Raw genomic sequence first — 18,740 nt, 5'->3', positions numbered from 1 at the left:
GCGATAGTTCAGTCGCGTTAGAATTTCAACAGTGAATGCGAGATAAGAAAGTTGTTATGTGAGAGTTGAAGTAAATATAATATAGTGAAAAAATATGGCTTCTAAATTAATTCTAAAAAAGATTCAATTTTCTATTCTTTCTCGTCATGTAAGTTTGTAATTTAAAAATTATTTTCATAAACAAAAATTTTTTTACAAATTTAAATTTAATATTAAAAAAACATATTTTTCTTTTTGTTTTGCTGTTTTAATAATAAATATATTGTTTCAGATAAAGAAGTTGAGTACAATATCAACAGAACCACAATTTTTAGGAATACAAAGTAAATTTACAAATGTTTTAAAATTCACAAATGCCCAAAGTTATGAGCCAATTCCAATTTATAGAATTTTACAACCACCTGGACAAAATGAGGATAAAAATTATTTGGTATAAAATTATAATAATTTTTATAATTTTTCTATTTTTAAATATTTATGAGAATAAAAAGAAATTATTAAAAAAAAATAAAACGAGAAAAATTAGATTTTTTTTTAAATTTTCATTAACAATTTTAATTTACATTTTAAAATAATTATATTTATAATTTTTTTGTATTATTTATTTTTATATTTTATTTTATAATTATAAATTTATATTTAAATATTATAAATTTAAAAAAAAAATATTAAATTTTGTATATATTATAATAAATAAAAAATTTACATAATTTATTATAATATAAATTAATATAATTAATATTTATTATAAAAATACATTTATTATTATTATTTTCTTTTATTCTTTTTTTAATGCTAGATTTAGATTTTGTTTATTTATTGCAAAGAAAAATTTATTTATTATTTTAGTTGGATAATGAAACTTTGAGGAAAATGTATGTTAATATGATAACAATTGGAATAATGGATAAAATTCTTTACGAATCACAACGTCAGGGTAGAATTTCATTTTATATGACAAATTCCGGTGAAGAAGCTGTACAAACTGGATCGGCTGCTGCCTTAACTTTACAAGATGTTGTTTACGCACAATATAGAGAAGCTGGTAAGAGAGAAGGGCCGTGGAATTTAAATTACATTCAATTACTTCTTTTTTTTTTCTTAAATAAAAATTAATTCAAAAAGAAAAGAGAAAAATTGAAAAAAAGAAAGAGAAATTAGAAAAAATAAAGAGAAATTGTTTAAAACCAAAAACTATTTTTTTAAAATTAAAATTAAAAATTTTTTCCTTGAGAAATTAATATTTTTTAAATGAAAAAAAAACAAATTAAATAATAAAAATTTTCAAAATTAGATGAAATTAAACTTCCAACTAAAAATATAGATAGAAATTATAATTTTAAAAAAAAATTGCAGGTGTCTTGCTTTATAGAGGTTTTGAAATTTCCGAATTTATAAATCAATGTTATGGAAATTATTTGGATAAAGGAAAAGGAAAACAAATGCCAGTTCATTATGGTTCGAAAGAATTGAATTTTGTCACAATTTCTTCACCATTGACAACACAACTTCCACAGGGTAAAGTATTTTGCATTATTATTGAATTTAATTAATATTTATTTAATTAATTATTTAATTAATTTATTTAATTTAATTAATTAATATAATTTTTTTTTCCGAGGATGATAGAAATTTTGAATTTAACAAAAATTATTTATGTAAAAAAAAATTGTAAATTAATTTTTTTTTTACTTCCATAACTAATAAATTTCAATACTTTGGGGAAAAAAATTAATCAAATTAGTTTTCAATAAATTATAAATTTTTATTAATTAATTTTTAGTATTTTTTTCCCTTGAATTTAATTACCTATAGAATTAAAAATACTTTTATTAATTCTAAATCTACAAAATTGAATTTTTTAAATTTTTGTTGAAAATCACTTTAATTTATTTAGCGAAATACATTTTAATTTTTTTTTTCTTTTTAATTTTAGATTTTATTTTTCTCTTTTGTGTATTTATTCCAAAGTTTTAAAAAATTAATTTAATTTTTATTTTATTGAAAAAAAATTTAATTCGATTTTAATTTAAATATTTGTTTTTATAATGAAAAAATTAATTCAAACAGCCGTTGGAGCCGCTTACGCTTTAAAAAGATCGAAAGAAAAAGCTTGTGTAATTTGTTATTTCGGCGATGGTGCTGCGAGTGAGGGAGATGCTCATGCGGCATTAAATTTCGCTGCAACTCTCGATTGTCCTATTATTTTTTTCTGGTGTGTATATTTTTTTTGAATTTTCAAAAAAAAAACACAATTCTAAAATTCTTTCAATCCAATGAAAATATTTAAAAAAATATTAAATTTGTAAAAATAAAAAATAGAACAAAATTTTGAAAATTCGGGTACTTAAAAAAAATTAAAGGAATAAAGTGTTAAAAACAAAAATTGTAATAATTAAAATTTTAGTCGTAATAATGGATATGCAATTTCTACGCCAACTTCGGAACAATATAAAGGTGACGGTATTGCAGCAAGAGGTCCGTCCTATGGGATTAATACTCTTCGAGTTGATGGAAATGATGTTTTAGCTGTTCATCGTGCAACAAAATATGCCCGAGATTTTTGCATTGATAATTCAAAACCCGTTTTAATAGAAGCAATGACATATCGGTTTGTTTTTTTTATTATTTATTTTCCACAATTTCTGTATTTTATTTCAATTTTTATCATTTTTTTTCAATTTTTGTAATTATTTTCAATATTTCTAAATCAATTATTTTCAATTTCTTTGCAAATATATTAAAAATATGCAGTTCATAATTAAAAAAAGATAGAAAAATTGAAAGAAAAAAAAAATTTATATTAAAATTGTAAAATAAAAATTAATAACGTGGAAAAAAATTAATTGAAATAATATTATCGTAGAATAGGACATCACAGTACTTCGGACGATAGTACAGCTTATAGATCAGCAAATGAAATTGCCCAATGGAATGCTTATGCGCCAACAATGAAATTTCGTCATTATTTGGAAAATTTGGGAATTTGGAATGAAGAAGAAGAGGCGAATTTAATAAAATCAAAACGAAATGAAACACTTTCAGTTTTTTCTGAAGCTGAAAAAAAGCCAAAACCATCGTGGAAGGAACTTTTTACCGATGTTTATCACGATATGCCTTCTCACATTAGGTAAACAAAAATCGAATAAAAGAAATTAAACTTTCATCATTTTGAAAATTAATTTTTTTTTGTACCTCTATTTGGTATTATTGATTTTTTTAAAATTACTTTTAATTAAAATTAAAATTTAAAAAATAATTGTGTTATTTAATTTTAGTAGAAAAATTTTATTACCTCGGTTTTTCTTTTTTTTTCAGGGAACAAATGGAGTCACTCGAAAGTCATCTGAAGGAATATGGAGAACATTATCCATTAAATTCGTTTAAAGAATTGAAATAGGATTTTTTTCACCTTTGTAATTCAATATAATTTCTATATATATATATATATATATATTCAAATGTTTATTATTTCTAAATTCTCCACTTGTAGAAATGTCTTGAAATAAATTTTATTTTTTTTCTAATGTTGCGGTTTCTTTTTTATTTATTTATTTATTTTTTTTTTGGATTTTTCTTTTTATTAATAATAGATATTAAAATTTGATTTTTAAGAACAAGTCCAATTTTAACTAACGCCATCACTGGGAGAAGAATTGTTTTCCATATCTTTTGCGATCTCTTTATATTTTTTATATCGATATTCCTTTTTTGCTGCATCAAGTAAAACATTGTGTATCATATTTTTGGTATTTGGATTTTCAATTTCTAAACTCGGATAAATATTGCCTGCAAAAAAAAAAAAGGCAATAATTATTAAATTTGAAATAAATTGAAAATTAAAATTAATTAAAAATTCAGAAAAATCAAAAAAAAAAAAATATATTATTTATAAAATAAAATTATTGGAAAATTTAAATTATTTAATAACTTTAAAAAATTATTCTCATTATGAAATTACCTTTAAGTTCGAGAACTGATCTTTGAAAATAATGTCCAGGACATTCTCTAGGTACCATGTAAAAGCTTGTAAATGAATCGGTGTAATTTTCGTATCTCGGAACGAGAACTTTAAAAAGTTTATGAACAAGTTGTTTCTCGAGAATATAAAAATCGGCAAATTCCATAGTTTCCTTATCGTGTGGTCCATTTTTACGTGCTTTATCAATTAACTATTCATAAATAAGAGGAGGGGAAAAAATTAATAGAAATTAACGCAAAAAATGGAAATAAAAACATTTTTTTAAAAAATTTGACAAAGTGATTTTTATATTTAAAACAGCATTTTTTTAAATTTATGTATTAATTATAAATAAAATTACAGTAAACAATATAGTATATATAATTTATAAACAAAAAAGAAAAAGGAAAAACTACTTACGAGTTCAACATAACCTCTTGTCTCATCGGCTCTGTTGAAATTTAATTCAATACGTTCATATTTAAATAAAGCTGTTAATGTCTTTTGTATTTTACGTATTCTACCAGCGGGTCCATCTGGATTACTTAATTTTCTATGTTTATCACCACCAACTTTAAATTTTAATTTAGGAAATAAATGTTTTACTTCTGCTTGTCGTGCCATGTTTTCAACTAAAAAGTTTGTCGTCTGCTTCTGAAACTACTCACAAAAATACAAAAATAAAAATTTACCCCCATATTGATTTCAATCCACTTTATAAATGTAACTTTTTATCAAAAAAATTCAAAATTGATTTTAATTATTTAATAACTGTATTTTTTACTACAACAATAAAAATAAAACAAATCTAAAGCTTAAAAAAAAAGTGTAAAGTCTTTGCTTTCCGGTAGCTTCCCTTGTAATTTTGTGTAACGTTTTAAATTATTTAAATTATTAATTGTTTTAAATTCTTATTAATTTTTGATTATTAAATTAATTTGATTACAAATTAATTTTCAACTTAACCAAAAACCAATTCTTGCAATTTTGAAATAAGCGCCACAATTAATAGCGCAAAATCGATTTTTACTCGCGGAATATTTCGATTATTCCACTGTAACCGCTCGTTTATTGGATAGTTGTTGGTTTTTTCATCTCCAAAATGGGAAATTGAAATAATAATAATAATAATAAAAAAAAAAGTGACAGTGACAGTTCTTTCAAGGGAGAGGCTTTGTTCATTATTACGTGAAATTGTCGTTTTTCTTTTTTATATCATATAAATACGCAATGAATTAATTTCTCCCTAGAATAGTCGAGAACACAATAAACGAAAAAAAATCTCAAGAGGATTTTTTTTTTTGTGTTTTCATCATTATATTATTAAAATAAATAAATAAAATCGCAATCATGGAGGACGATCTGCCAACTGAATACGATGTGATTGTCGTTGGAACAGGTATTGATTTTTATCAATGAAAGAATATTTATATTTTATTTATTAATATCGTAAGAGAAAAAATAGAATGATTATACATTTTTCAAAGTATTTTTCAATAATTGTATTTTTTTTTTTTTTTGTTTTCTGTTAATTGTTGATAATTATTTTAAATATAATATTAGGTATGACTGAGTCGATCGTTGCCGCAGCTGCCAGTAGAATTGGCAAAAAAGTCCTCCACCTGGACAGGTAATTAAAAAATTACTTTTTTTCTTTATTATTTTCGTAAATGGGATTTTTATTTAGAAATTTTTATTTTTTTTAATTTTGTAGAAAAAAAAAAATATTTTAGACGAAAATTATTTATATTTTTTTAATATAGAAAGAGTTGTGTGTATGTAATTTTTATGAGTTTGTCGGCATAGCGACAAGACAATGGAGGTTGAAAATTAGGGTGGAGGGTGTTTCGAATTTTTTTCAACTTTGCTTACGTGTCTAGAATATTATTTGGATTTTTTTTTCATCTACAAAAATTTTTTTTTAATACTTATTTTGTCGATTTTTTATTTTCTGTTTTGATATTTTTTTTTGAATTGATTATTTAATAATTTTAGGTCAAATTTTAATATTTCATTTTTTATTATTTAAAATTATTTTAAATTATTTTAAATTATTTTTTTAATAATATTTTTCTTTATTTATCGTAATTAATTAAATTTATCGTAATCTTTTTTCTTTAAATTTTTTTCGATTTTGAGAATTCAATTTATCTTGTTTTTACTTTTCAGTTATTTTTTGTCCCATTTAATAATTAATAAATTTTATTAATTAGCAGTTTTTCTTCTAGTTTCTATTTTTTCATTTTGTAAAACTAAATGTTTTTTTAATTTCTCTATTTTTTTTTTCCTTTTTTTAGAGATAAAAATATTTCTTTAATTTCTATATGAGCAGTAAAATGAATATTATTAAATATTCATTATGAAAATTAATGAATTATAAATATATCTAAAATTGGTAGAATTTTCATTTGAACGAATTTCATTACTTAGAAATATTATTTAATGATATTAAATTTTAATAAATTGTAATTTATCGACACTTTTGTTGATAAAATTTTTCTCTTTCAATTTATAGTAATTTCTTATTTTATCGTTTCCATTTTAGTAATGAATATTACGGTGGTTTGTGGGCGACCTTTAATTTTGATGGTCTTCAAAAATGGATTGATGATTTGAAAGAAAATAAAATCGAAAACAAAGAGAGCGAACCAAATGTTGAGGGTGGAGAAAATTTTTTAAAAGCCAGTAATCAATATTCAACGGTTGAAAATATTGAAGAAACTTGGTATATTGTCAAGTAAGTGTTAGAATATATTAATTTATTAATAATTTATATTAATTATTTCTTAATTATTTATATTAATTATTTCTTAATTATTTATATTAATTATTTCTTAATTATTTATATTAATTATTATTTATTAGTTTTCTATTTATTAATTCTTTTTCTTTATTTTGTTAATTCAATACTAAAAATTTTTTAAATATTTTCAATTTAGTTTCTAAATTAATTTTTTATTTAAATTGAATTTATAAATTTTTTTTTTCCAAATTTAAAATCTTTAATTGATTAATTTGAAATTTACAAAGAAATAAATGAGAAAATAAATTTAATTTTTTAATTAAATTAAATTTATTAATCGTTTTTTGTAATTTTCTTTGTTAATTAAATTTATTGTTCATTTTTCATAATTTTCATTGTAAATTAAATTTATTAATCATTTTTTGCAAAATTTCTTTTGTAAATTAAATTTATTATAATTATTTTTTGCAATTTTCTTTCTAAGTTAATTTTTTTTTTTTGTAGTTAAATTAATTTAATTTTTAAAGAAAAATTAATAATTTTGTAAAATTCTTCGAATTAATAGTGATGCGGATCTTCCGGAAAGATCATCGAAAGATACACAAACTGATGGTTCCGGTGAACATTCCGCGGAAGGCGATGAAAAATGCGACGAGGATAAAGTCGAGAAAAAGGAAATTGTCAAACACTGGAGCACGGATAGAATAAAAAAAGAATATCGTAGATTTAACATTGATTTGGCACCAAAGGTATTTATAATTTTCTTTTCAGTTATTATTAATTAAAATTTTAATTTTTGTTTTATTTATTTTTTTACTTCAATATAATTACTATTTCTATTTTTAAATGTATTATTTATTATTTTATTATTAGGTATTACATTATTTCAATATTTTGCTTTTATTTAATTTTTCCATTTTTTTTCTGTTTTCTTATTTATTTTTTTTTTTATATAAACAAAAATTTGTTTTTTATGTTTGAAATTAAAAATTAAGAGTAACAAAAAATTGATTTTAATTCCAGTTACTTTACGCACGTGGTGAACTTGTGGAATTATTAATATCGAGTAATATTGCTCGATATGCGGAATTTCGAGCAGTTTCACGTGTCGCGACATTTATGGAAGGAAAACTCGTTCAGGTACCATGTTCGCGAGCCGATGTATTTGCAAATAAAACCGTGAGCGTCATTGAAAAACGTATGTTAATGCAATTATTAACGTCCTGCATGGAACAAGGAGCCGAAAGTCCCGAATTTGACGGTAAGAAAATTCTACAATTTTTCTTTGGCAAATATTTTTTGATTTATTAATCAGTAAATATTTAATTGTCAATTTAATTTAAAATAATAATTTTTATTAATTAATATTATTAGTAGAAAAATTGATAGATTCCTACTAATAATATTAAAAAAAAACTGATATTAGTATTTTTTTATAATTTAATTTAAAAATTAATTTTTCATTGTCAATTTTAACAGTGAAATTTTACGTGTATTTTTTAAAAGAATTTTTAATTTTTTGTATTGTATGTGTCATATCGGAGATTATGCAAAAGACGATTAATATTCACCGCTCGTTTGCAAAAGAAATCCTATATGGAAAACAAAATGTAAAACCTATATACAATATTTAAAAATAAATAGAGGTTCTCATTTTCTTCTTTTCTGTTTAATGTAAGAAAAAAAATTTTCTTTTTTTTTCACAGGATATCGTGATAAAACATTTATAGAATATCTCAATACAAAAAATTTAACGCCAATTGTTAAACATTATGTAATGCAAGCAATTGCAATGGCAACCGATAAAACATCGTGCAGAGACGGCGTTATTCGTACAAAACATTTTCTCAATAGTCTCGGCAGATATGGAAATACACCATTTTTATGGCCAATGTATGGAAGCGGTGAACTTCCACAATGTTTTTGCAGGTGAAGAATCAATTTTTTTTTTTTTGATTAATTGTCCTAAATTTTTTTTCGAATTTATTATTCATTATTAAGGAAGTCAAAAATAATTTTTTTTATTTGCAAAATTATAAATTGATAATAAAAATAATTATTTTTTGTAGATTGTGCGCAGTTTTTGGCGGTGTTTATTGTTTAAAAAGACAATTGGACGGTCTTGTTGTCAATGAGGATAAATGTAAAGCAATAATAACGGGAAAACAACGACTTGCACTTGAACATTTAGTTGTTGGACAGGGACATTTACCACCGGAAATTGTTGCCTCTTGTGGTGATCAACAAATTTCACGTGGTATTTTTATCACTGACAAATCAATAATGCAAGGCGATAAGGAAAATTTAACATTACTTTATTATCCACCGGAGGAAAAGGAACAAGAAGCTGTGACATTAATTGAATTAGGACCATCGACAAATGCCTGTCCTCAAGGACTTTGTAAGTGTTTTTTTTTTTCTTTTTAATCGTTTCTAATATAAATAATATAATTTATTTACTTGGAATTTATTTATATAATAATAATATAAAATAATAATAATTTCCAATAATGATTGTGTAAAACTTTTTTAAAAGTTTGATCACCATTTTTTGTCTCTTTCTTTTTTTAAAAACCAAATTTATTATTCCAGTCATGCTGCACATGACTTGCAAGCGAACGAAGACGGCAAAAGAGGACCTCGAATATGTTGTCAAGAAGTTCCTTAATGTTGGTGCCGTTGAACCTTATGTTAGCCGCAGTCCCACGGATTCACACACACAAACCGTTTCTCCTGATAAGCAACATCTTCCGGTAATTATTATTATTATTTTCTATGAAAAAAGATTACTTATTGTTCATTGAATTTCTTCGTAATATTTTTTTAATTATATTTATATATATTCTTTAAAATATAATTGAATTTCCAAATAAAATTAAATTTTAATACCAAAGTTGAAATTTTTCAATAATTATTGGATTTTAAGATAATTTCTATTTATGTTAAATTTTTTTTAATAAACGAAATTTCGGAAACGATGCAAAATAACTAAATAGTAAAATTAATTCATCACATTTTTTTTTTTTTTAGGAAGGAGAAAAAGAAGCGAAAGACGTTGAAGATTTGAAACCTCATACATTGTGGTCACTTTATTTAAATTTACCAGCATCAGATATAAAATTAAGTAATTCTGCTCCGAGCAACGTTCACTTTTGTTCGGGACCCGATTTGGATCTGGATTTCGATTTTGCAGTCAATCAAGTAAAATTTATTAATAATCAATTTTTCTTCGTTTTTTGTAATTTAAAAAAAAATAATACTAATTTCTCATCTTTTGGATGTTTATTTATTTATTTATTTATTTTAGTGTTTTATTTGTAATGATTTTTGCTTTTTTTGCAGGCAAAGGAAATTTTCAAAGCAATGTATCCAAGCGAAGATTTTCTCCCACGCGCTCCTGATCCAGAGGAAATTGTCCTCGAAGGCGATGAGACACCAGGTCCAAAATTCGAAGGCGACGAGAAACAAGACGTTGAAAAAGCGGAAAAAGAAGAATAAATTTCGCGCATTTTTTTTTTTAATAATGGCTTGAATTTTTGAATAAGAAATAATGTGAAAAAAAACACGTAAAACTTTCTCGTGCTAAGAAAGACAGTCGTTATGCTCGAATTTTTTTTTTTCTTTAAAAGTTTTATTCTAAAAGAAAAAACGTTCCGACTAAAAAAAAAAATGCTTTTCGACTTACTCGATAGTTCAACGATGATACTTCTTATAATCTTAAAACTACTATAGATGTACTGTCATTATTGTTATTTTTTTTTCTTTTTATTCCTATTTTTAATTATTTTACTATTTTTAAAAATAATTATTGTTTTTATTATAATATTATTACTAGAATTATAATTATTTTATTATTATAATTTTTTTTTACTATTTTAAATAGCTCATCACAGACTGAAAAAAAAAACAGTAATGAATGTGAAAAGCGTTTCAGAAGCTATAAAAAAAAGTAACATATCTGTGATTGCTTGAAAATGTATTTTTTGGTTACTTTTTTTCTCTCTTTTTTTTATTAGTTTTTATAGCCGAAAAACTCGAAACACAAGTATAGAAATTAATAAAAAAAAAAAAAAAAATTACTGTACATTATTTTTTTGGTGATTTTCAAATTATTTTGAAAAAGAAATATTCCTTTTTTTAAGCACAAATGCTTTTGAAATTTTTTTTTGAATCACTCAGCAAAAAAGAAAAAAACAAAAAAAAAGTTGTATGTTGAATAATATAATACAATATATATTTGTAAATGAAAAAAAAAACAATCATTTTCTCGAAGCTCGATTCTTAAATTTTAAATTTATTTAAAAATGTGATGCTTCAAAAAAAAAAAATGGATTTTCATTTTTTTTTTTCTTTTTTTTCGTTTTGTAAGTGATGAAGTGTTATTTTGACGTTTCGCACGCTAGCATGTTTATAAATAAAATTTCGAAAAAAAAACGAAATCATTTTTGTACCTTTTCTTTACCTTGAAAAAAATATAATTTTTAATTTTTTTAGTCTGTAAATTAAAAAAATTTTAACTGTTTTAAAAAAAGGATTCCTTAAATTCAGTTACTTAAAAAATCAAAATTTTTATTTTAAATACAATTATTGAGAAATTTTTAATTATTACTAAAAGAAAGTAATAAAAATAAATTTTCCAATTGTTTATTTTTAAATTTATTTAAAAATCAATTCTATTACTTTTCTTAATCAATTATATGAAAATTTCAAATTATTTCTATAAATTTAAACTTTAATTAATATATTACAATTATTTTGCAATTTTTAATTATTTTTAATGTCATTAAAAAAAAAAATATCTCATTTACAAAAAAGAAATTAAGTTTTCTTTTTTTAATACAATTATTTATTTCCTTAATTAATTTTCAATTTAAAATAATTAATGGTAAAAACACAACCCTATTATTTATTTGAATAAAATTTCCGTTTTAGTATATTTATAATTAAATTATTTATTTATAATAATTATTAAATTATTTATTTATAATAATTATTAAATTATTTATTTATGATTACTATTAATTTAATTATTATTTAGTAAAAAAAAAGTCAATAATTTTAACATAAAAATAATTCATTATAACTTGTTGTTAAAAATGAATATAAAATTTATTTAAAAAATTTTATTTTTCAAAAAAAAGAAACATTTAAAATTTCTTTCAATATTAAAAACTTAACTATTTAAATTTAACTTTCGACGGTTTTATTTTTTATTACCAAAAAAAGTAGTACTTTTTATTTCCCAAAAGAAATGTATTTTTTATTTAAAAAAAAAATGTATTTTTTATTTCTAAAGTAATTTACCATTTTTTTTTCGTGTAAATAAAAATTTTAATTTTCTAAATGCTAAAAAAACTGTGTGTTTATAATATTTACAATTAGAAGAAAATTTTCTAAAATCACTGTCGAAAGATAGATATATATATATATATTTTTTTAAAATCACTAAAAATATGTACAAAGAAAACAAATCACTCCCTTTTTTTTTCTTTTGTCTCTTGTTTTTGTTTTTTATACATAATAATAATAATAAATTTATACTGTAATAATATACAAATTAAATTAATTTTAATCAATCTTTTTTAACATTTTTTCCTTCCTCTGATAAATATTTAATTTCCGCCATTGTAACAACGCGACAAATTTCCATTTTTATCTCAGCTTGAATATGCGTTGGTAAATTGAGAACAGTTTTTGCCATACTTTCAAAAAATAATTCCACACTATTTTTTGGTGTATTACGCAATTTTACTTTACCATTTTGTAATTCATTTGATGATAATGTTGTTGTTGATAATAAATTATTATTATCCTTATTGCCAACAATACCAGCGCCATTTGTCATCATTTTTGATAATGTTATCCCTCTATTATTAACAATTGAATTCGCTGAAACATATGTTTCGTGTCCTTTTTCTTTTTTTATCACCGCTGATGTCGATGATGATGATGATGACGATGGCGCAGTGACAATAAATCCTGGCGTTGTATTAAAATTCACAATTGGCGTTAAATTTTGTAATTTATTTGTTGTTGTTCGCGTGACGGAATTTAATTGTGAACTTGGTTTTGGTCTTATTGGTCGATATTTAGGACGTAATTTTAATTCATTTGGTGTTATTTTATTTTCAAATGTAATTGATTTTGTTTCTTTCGAGCGTTGTCGTTTTTTTTGTGTATATTTATTTGTATCAATTATTGTAACTGGCGTTGTTGTTGTTGTTGTTGTTTGATGACATTCATCATCGGCTTCCTGTATTATTTCCATGTCCATATCGAGATATTCAATTGTACCTTCGTCAACTTGATCATCGTGTGTGACAAATTTTTCATAACCATCAATACCTTCCTCACATGTTTCTTCGTCGCCTGTCAAATTTTCCTCCATTTCCTCAATTTTATTTTTATACATTACAGAAATTTTTTTTCCGAATTTCGTCTGTAAAATGAAAATTGTTTCTTTTTTTTCAACGTGAATAAACTATTTTTTATTTTCATTTTTTTTTCAAAATATTTGTATAATAATAATTAGCAAACAAAAATATTCGGAATAATTATATATATATTATTGTTTTTTATTGATTAAAAACGAAAATTTTTGAGGTTATGTTGATATGAAACTGACATTTGCGAAAATAGAGAAACTAGTATAGATAACAGTCAAAAGAAAATAAAATGTGTAAAAAAAATGTCAAAAAAAAAGAGAGAATTCATATAGAAAAAGAGTATTTATTTACCTTTTTTTGTATTACTGATATAGCAAAATTGTAATTATAAATAATGCAAGAGTATCAAAAATTAATAACACAATAATGCACTCCCTTTGGGTCGTCGATTTTTTACAGTCGGCATTTCTTTTTCGATTAAATTTGTTGAAAACTTATATATTCTTTTTTTTTTGCGCAATAATATTTCTTTTTTTATAGTAAAAAGAAAAACAAGCTTCAACTTTTGCTAAACCATAAACTAATGGCTGTTGTGATATATATGGCAATTGTTATTTGTACGTGAAAAGACAACTCTAGTCAATTGACAGGTATTACAGCAGTTTATTTTATTTCACAATTGTTTTATTTATATATATATATATATATATATATATATATACAATTTTTCAAGGAAATAAATTAAAATTATGTTAAATATCGGACTTGTTATTCTAAAATTTTGTTTGAAATATTATAAAAAGCTTTTTCGAAAAATTTTGATTATTCTTTTGACTTAGTTTTGTTTTCAAAATGCCGGAACCGCCATGTTTTAAAAACAAAAAAAAAACACTATATTATTAATTAAAATTTAAAATAAATTGTAAAATTAGTAAATAATTAGTTTATTGAAATAAAAAAATTTTTCTACTTTAAAATTTTAGGTTATGTTATATCTGTAGAAATTGTTCCTAGTTTTTTCTATTGAAAAAATCAGTATTTTTTTTGTAATTTTAATGGTTCGAAAAAAAATGTAAATAAATCTGTTTATGTTTGAAAATAAATAAATTATTTTTATTATTATAAAACTTGCATATTTAGTATTTTTGTTAATAAAATTTTTAGTTTTATCAATTTTAAAAATAATTTTTTTTTTAATTTTTACATTTTGAATTTTTGCAAGTACGTTAACACTGTATAAATTATTTTATATAAAAACTTTTTTTTTAAACTATGAAATTTTGAGAAAAATCTCAAAAGGCGTGAAAAAAATTTTATTTTCCCCTTTTTGAAGGATAGAAATTTTATTTTTTTTGTTACATATTTTAACATTATATTATGCTTTTTTCAAAATACAATCATCGCTTCTATAAATAATAATAGATTCATTTGATCAGAAAATTAATTAATAAATAAATATCATTTATAACAATAGAGTCAATAAATGAAAAATAAGAAAAAATAGTAATTTATTGCAAAAAAAAAAAAAAAATTAATTCTGTCCCAAAATTCTGTACATATTCACAAAGAAAAAAAAAAGGAAAAAAAAAATTTATTCAATTTTTCTGTTTATCAATCATACTACAAGGTATAAGTACCAATTTTGGTAGACTTGAATTTTTCGAAATTTCCCTTTTATTTGTTGTTGATGAATTTTTTGTAAATCTCGATTCGGCATTTGTGACAATTCGTGAAATATCCATTTTAATGTCAGCTTGTGCTTGTGTAGGTAATTTTTTTACAGTTTGTGCCATACTATCGAAAAATAATTCCAAACTACTTTTCATTAATTTCTCATCATTAATTTCCTCATTGAGTTTTGAATTATTATTATTATTATTATTATTACTATTTTTATTACTAATATTATTATTACTTTTTGTAATAATTTTAGTTTTGGGATTTGTAATAAAAATTTGTTTTCGATTATTTAAATTTTTTGTTTGATGAAAATTTTTACTATTTTGAATATTTAATGTTTTTTCATTATTTAAATGTGAATTAAGAATATTATTAAAAGTATTGATATCGAGTGATTCGTCGTGATTTTTCGGTCGTATTTTACGATATTTCGATTCAATTTCCAATGCTGATGTTGTGATATTTAATTTTTTTTGAGGTGGTTCATTGGATTCGATGAAATTTTTTGTTTTATTAATTTTTGTAGTTGTTAATATTGGATCGTCTGTTGTTTCTTCTAATTCCAAATATTCACTGTAATCCTCGTCATTACGATCCTCGAGTTGTTCGAGAAGATCGTCGGAACTTAATCCACCGTCATTTATTTCCTTCACATATTCCTCGGACAGAACAACGCATTGCGGTTCATAATCTACTTCATAACTGAGGAAAAACAAAAAAAAAAAAATTATTACAATATTTGAAAATTTTCATTAAAAGAAATAGTTTTAAAAAAATCGATTTTTTCCCCATAAATTTTTACATTTTCACATACAAAAGAAATAACATTTTTTTAATTTAAAATCATACAATAGTAAAAATTCCAAAAAAGGAAACTTAATTTTAATATTTACAAAATTTGAAATTCTAAAAAAAAAGAAATATTAATTTGAATAAAAATTACATTTGAAAATCAAAGCAAAATTAAAAAAATACTTCGTTTTTTAAAGATGTAACAAAAATAATAAATTTGAAAAGTAAAATTAAATATTTTCAATTCTTACGGGAATTTGAGAAAATTCAAATGATCTTCAAAAATCCATTTTTTCCGACGTACTCCTTTTTCCGTTTTATTTTTGTATTTTAAAATTCGACAATACGTATCACGTAGATTTTTCCACCTTAATTTCACCCAAGTAGCTGTCATTAAAAGAATTATTTTAATTAATTAAAGGTTTAAAATTTAAATAATTTTCAAAAATTCAATTATTTTTTTTTGTAAATATTTCTCCGAAAATTCAAATTTTTTTTATGATTTTTAAAACTTATTTGCTTTTTTGTATATTATAATGTTATAAAATTAAATTATTTTTATTAATTTTCAAAAACAATGCAAGTGTGAATTTGACGAGCGAAAAAATTTATTTATTATTTTATTTATATGAACAATTTCTTTTTTTATATTTTTGCATTAAAAAAAAATTATAAAAAACAAAAATTCGTACTTACGATCAAGACCCAATTCATCGGAAATTCGTTTCCAAACTTTTTGCCGAAATTCTTGAAGTTTAAGAATGCTACTTTTAACCTCAGAAATATAAAGTACTGGATGTTGTTTCACTGCTTCAATAACTTTAAGTGAAATTTTGTGTGTATCCGGTGGCATTGTTGGCATCATTTTCGTATTTCTATTTTAATTGTTAAAACAGTTTTTTCAAAATAGAATAATGTTTTTTTAATAAAAAAATCAAAAAAACATTTTGTTTTTGTTCAACTTCCAATATTTATACGTAATTCCTAAATGTATTTAAATTTAAAAAAAAAGAAGAAAATAATTATCTTGTATAAATTATAAAATCTGTCAATTAAATTGTCAAGATTTTGTTTCACTATAAACAAGACAAAAATAAACGTTAATTATAATTTTTTTTTTTTAATCAACATGGACGCCATACGTCAAATTTTCTGTTGTTAAAAAAAGGTTTTTTTAAAGAAAGTATCTGATTGGCTCAAACGAAAAGAATAAAGGCTAGTTCACAAAAACGAGACGTGAGGAAAAAATAAATTTTTTCCAAATTTAAAATATTAAAATATAAATTTATCAAAAATTTAAAGTCAATTTTAGTATATATAATTTATCTACTTTTAATTCAAGTAAATTTAATAATAATGTAATGATCTGTGTTTTTATTGCCAAAGGATTTGCTCGCCGGATGGAGTCCGGGTACCTATTTTGACTAGTTACTTTAAATCTCGGTAGATGGCGTGAAGCGCCATCTATGTTTCGATTAATTTCGGAACTATTTCTTACTATGATGTAGAGGAGAGGTGTAGTCATTGACGAGTCATTATTTAAACCTTCGAAAGAGAATATATTGTTTAAATAAAAGAATAATAAAATATACAAAATAAAGTATTACATAAAATAATAAAGAACAAAAGAATCTATACAGTGCAAAGAAAATACTAAACTCTAGAAAACATAACGATAAAAGAACTAGCTATTCGAGAGGAGCGTTCGCTGAGGCTCCGATCGCGCTTAAATTGAGTTCAAATATAAACACGTTCGCGAAGACGTTGGTCAGGACGACGCATATTACATTCGCGTGAGGTACTTTCTAGAATTTACCCCCTAGACGACGGTACGGACGGATACTAGGGTCGTGCACGCTAGGTCGATTATACGTAATCGGGAAGAAGCTAGATGTGGGATACGGTTCCCACATTCATGCCCGACGCGAAGCTAGTGCGAAGGAATATGTATTAAGGCTCACCAGGTGTAACCCTCATCCGAGGAGCGCCTCGAGATGGGAGTTAACCTGGGGCATCGTCTAGGTCGAGAGAGGGGCGCCTCTACTCGGCATGGACGGTCCTGAGTAATGGGATGGAGGGCGAAGGGAGTTACTGTTCCACAGGAGCACCTGTAGGAACACGTACAGCTCCTTCTAGGAAGTGAGGTAGGCTCTGATGTTCTGAGAGGAGCGCCTCTACAGTGCACCAGGTAGCCAGGAGTGAGTCCCTTCCAATAGTCAGAGGAGCACCTCTAGGCGAGTCGGAAGAAGACTGATGAAAAAGGTGCGAGACGAAAGGTATATCACTAGCAGCTAGGTGACAGCGAGTGGTGGGGGAAGAGAGTGACACTACTACTTACGCTGTCTACTTTCTCTCTTTTCGCCGGCCGACTATACTACGATACTCTATCGTTACATCCCCCCTTCTTAAAAAGCGAATTTTAATGAGCGTACGAGAAAAAAGAATTTCACAAAAAAAAACGATTAAACGCAGTAGCCACTTACAAATTCATTTTATAGTGTATGATTCTGCTGGTCTGCTAGTCCAATTTCAACGTCCATTTGCAATCATTCATTCTTATACTAGATTTCGTTGTACTATTCGGTTTACTATTTTTAATAGTTTTAAGTTTTTATATATAAACTAAGGGTTAACTACACGCACTACACGAGATACTATAGTTCTTTATGAAACATCTGCTGGGCTTCTTCTTTTCTCAAAACTTGTGTCACAGGATACATAGGTTAGTAACATCCTTGTATGTCTTGAAATAAAACGGTTTTTTACTTAACGAGTTGTTTAACGCATCTTTTGTTACTGGTCTAGGAAGGTTAAACCTGAGTGTTCTATTTCATAGACTTCACTTAAAAGACGAGTTTTTCACTAGATTGATGACGTGAGTGTTAATTAAACTTCAAATCCATTCACGTAACATAGGTTGAAAGATGCCGGTAAAACGAGAAATTATGTTTCACAAATGTTGATCCTGCAGTGATCTTCATTTGAAAACTGGTGTCAAACTTCTATTCGGCATCATTCACTGACATCTTTATGTGGATTTATCTTCATTGTTGACTAAATGAAGAATCTCTGCAACTTCTTCTACGCGTTGTATCAGATCGTTGACTTCATTCACTTCTGTTCTTCTGGTATGGAGTCTATACACTGGTAACATATTCCAATAGAGTGTGTCCAATTC

General features: G+C 23.8%; 6 protein-coding genes across 8 annotated transcripts in view; 2 read left to right on the top strand and 4 right to left on the bottom strand.

The window, feature by feature from the left end:
* LOC127281135 (uncharacterized) overlaps positions 1-18,740 on the bottom strand; it is a 207,356-nt gene that overhangs the window by 47,290 nt on the left and 141,326 nt on the right. The window lies entirely within an intron of this gene.
* LOC127281132 (2-oxoisovalerate dehydrogenase subunit alpha, mitochondrial) lies at positions 3-3,527 on the top strand. The gene is made up of 8 exons (XM_051304658.1): positions 3-148; positions 272-430; positions 850-1,045; positions 1,357-1,518; positions 2,071-2,215; positions 2,408-2,611; positions 2,867-3,130; positions 3,319-3,527. The coding sequence occupies exons 1-8, from the start codon at positions 95-97 to the stop codon at positions 3,398-3,400; spliced, it is 1,266 nt and encodes a 421-aa protein (XP_051160615.1). The 5' UTR covers positions 3-94; the 3' UTR covers positions 3,401-3,527.
* LOC127281150 (39S ribosomal protein L17, mitochondrial) lies at positions 3,528-4,617 on the bottom strand. The gene is made up of 3 exons (XM_051304689.1): positions 4,382-4,617; positions 3,962-4,172; positions 3,528-3,789 (listed from the first exon to the last, which is right to left on the bottom strand). The coding sequence occupies exons 1-3, from the start codon at positions 4,583-4,585 to the stop codon at positions 3,629-3,631; spliced, it is 576 nt and encodes a 191-aa protein (XP_051160646.1). The 5' UTR covers positions 4,586-4,617; the 3' UTR covers positions 3,528-3,628.
* On the top strand, positions 5,105-10,788 carry LOC127281122 (rab proteins geranylgeranyltransferase component A 1). The gene is made up of 10 exons (XM_051304644.1): positions 5,105-5,360; positions 5,525-5,591; positions 6,507-6,698; positions 7,270-7,453; positions 7,728-7,965; positions 8,411-8,633; positions 8,774-9,105; positions 9,297-9,457; positions 9,735-9,905; positions 10,047-10,788. Exons 1-10 carry the CDS (start codon positions 5,312-5,314, stop codon positions 10,200-10,202), a joined length of 1,773 nt encoding a protein of 590 aa, XP_051160601.1. The 5' UTR covers positions 5,105-5,311; the 3' UTR covers positions 10,203-10,788.
* On the bottom strand, positions 12,104-13,686 carry LOC127281143 (uncharacterized). Its single transcript, XM_051304680.1, has 2 exons — positions 13,442-13,686; positions 12,104-13,143 (listed from the first exon to the last, which is right to left on the bottom strand). Exon 2 carries the CDS (start codon positions 13,114-13,116, stop codon positions 12,277-12,279), a length of 840 nt encoding a protein of 279 aa, XP_051160637.1. The 5' UTR covers positions 13,117-13,143; positions 13,442-13,686; the 3' UTR covers positions 12,104-12,276.
* LOC127281134 (bromodomain-containing protein DDB_G0280777-like) lies at positions 14,433-16,663 on the bottom strand. Its single transcript, XM_051304660.1, has 3 exons — positions 16,259-16,663; positions 15,814-15,949; positions 14,433-15,472 (listed from the first exon to the last, which is right to left on the bottom strand). Exons 1-3 carry the CDS (start codon positions 16,425-16,427, stop codon positions 14,686-14,688), a joined length of 1,092 nt encoding a protein of 363 aa, XP_051160617.1. The 5' UTR covers positions 16,428-16,663; the 3' UTR covers positions 14,433-14,685.

Source organism: Leptopilina boulardi, unplaced genomic scaffold (assembly GCF_019393585.1).
Source record: "Leptopilina boulardi isolate dan_hultmark-lab unplaced genomic scaffold, ZJU_Lbou_2.1 LbouV2_266, whole genome shotgun sequence".
Lineage (NCBI taxonomy): Eukaryota > Metazoa > Arthropoda > Insecta > Hymenoptera > Figitidae > Leptopilina > Leptopilina boulardi.
This window is presented reverse-complemented; position numbering and strand designations above follow the sequence as displayed.

Coding starts and splice junctions, on each gene's coding strand:
- LOC127281132 (XM_051304658.1), top strand. CDS start 95: ATGGCTTCTAAATTAATTCTAAAAAAGATTCAATTTTCTATTCTTTCT. Junction 431..849: donor ATGAGGATAAAAATTATTTG/GTATAAAATTAT, acceptor TTATTATTTTAG/TTGGATAATGAAACTTTGAG. Junction 2,612..2,866: donor ATAGAAGCAATGACATATCG/GTTTGTTTTTTT, acceptor ATATTATCGTAG/AATAGGACATCACAGTACTT.
- LOC127281150 (XM_051304689.1), bottom strand. CDS start 4,585: ATGGCACGACAAGCAGAAGTAAAACATTTATTTCCTAAATTAAAATTT. Junction 4,173..4,381: donor CAAGAGGTTATGTTGAACTC/GTAAGTAGTTTT, acceptor ATTTATGAATAG/TTAATTGATAAAGCACGTAA. Junction 3,790..3,961: donor ATCAGTTCTCGAACTTAAAG/GTAATTTCATAA, acceptor TTTTTTTTGCAG/GCAATATTTATCCGAGTTTA.
- LOC127281122 (XM_051304644.1), top strand. CDS start 5,312: ATGGAGGACGATCTGCCAACTGAATACGATGTGATTGTCGTTGGAACA. Junction 7,966..8,410: donor CGAAAGTCCCGAATTTGACG/GTAAGAAAATTC, acceptor TTTTTTTCACAG/GATATCGTGATAAAACATTT. Junction 9,906..10,046: donor TCGATTTTGCAGTCAATCAA/GTAAAATTTATT, acceptor CTTTTTTTGCAG/GCAAAGGAAATTTTCAAAGC.
- LOC127281143 (XM_051304680.1), bottom strand. CDS start 13,116: ATGTATAAAAATAAAATTGAGGAAATGGAGGAAAATTTGACAGGCGAC.
- LOC127281134 (XM_051304660.1), bottom strand. CDS start 16,427: ATGATGCCAACAATGCCACCGGATACACACAAAATTTCACTTAAAGTT. Junction 15,950..16,258: donor CGATGAATTGGGTCTTGATC/GTAAGTACGAAT, acceptor TTTTAATGACAG/CTACTTGGGTGAAATTAAGG. Junction 15,473..15,813: donor TTGAATTTTCTCAAATTCCC/GTAAGAATTGAA, acceptor GTTTTTCCTCAG/TTATGAAGTAGATTATGAAC.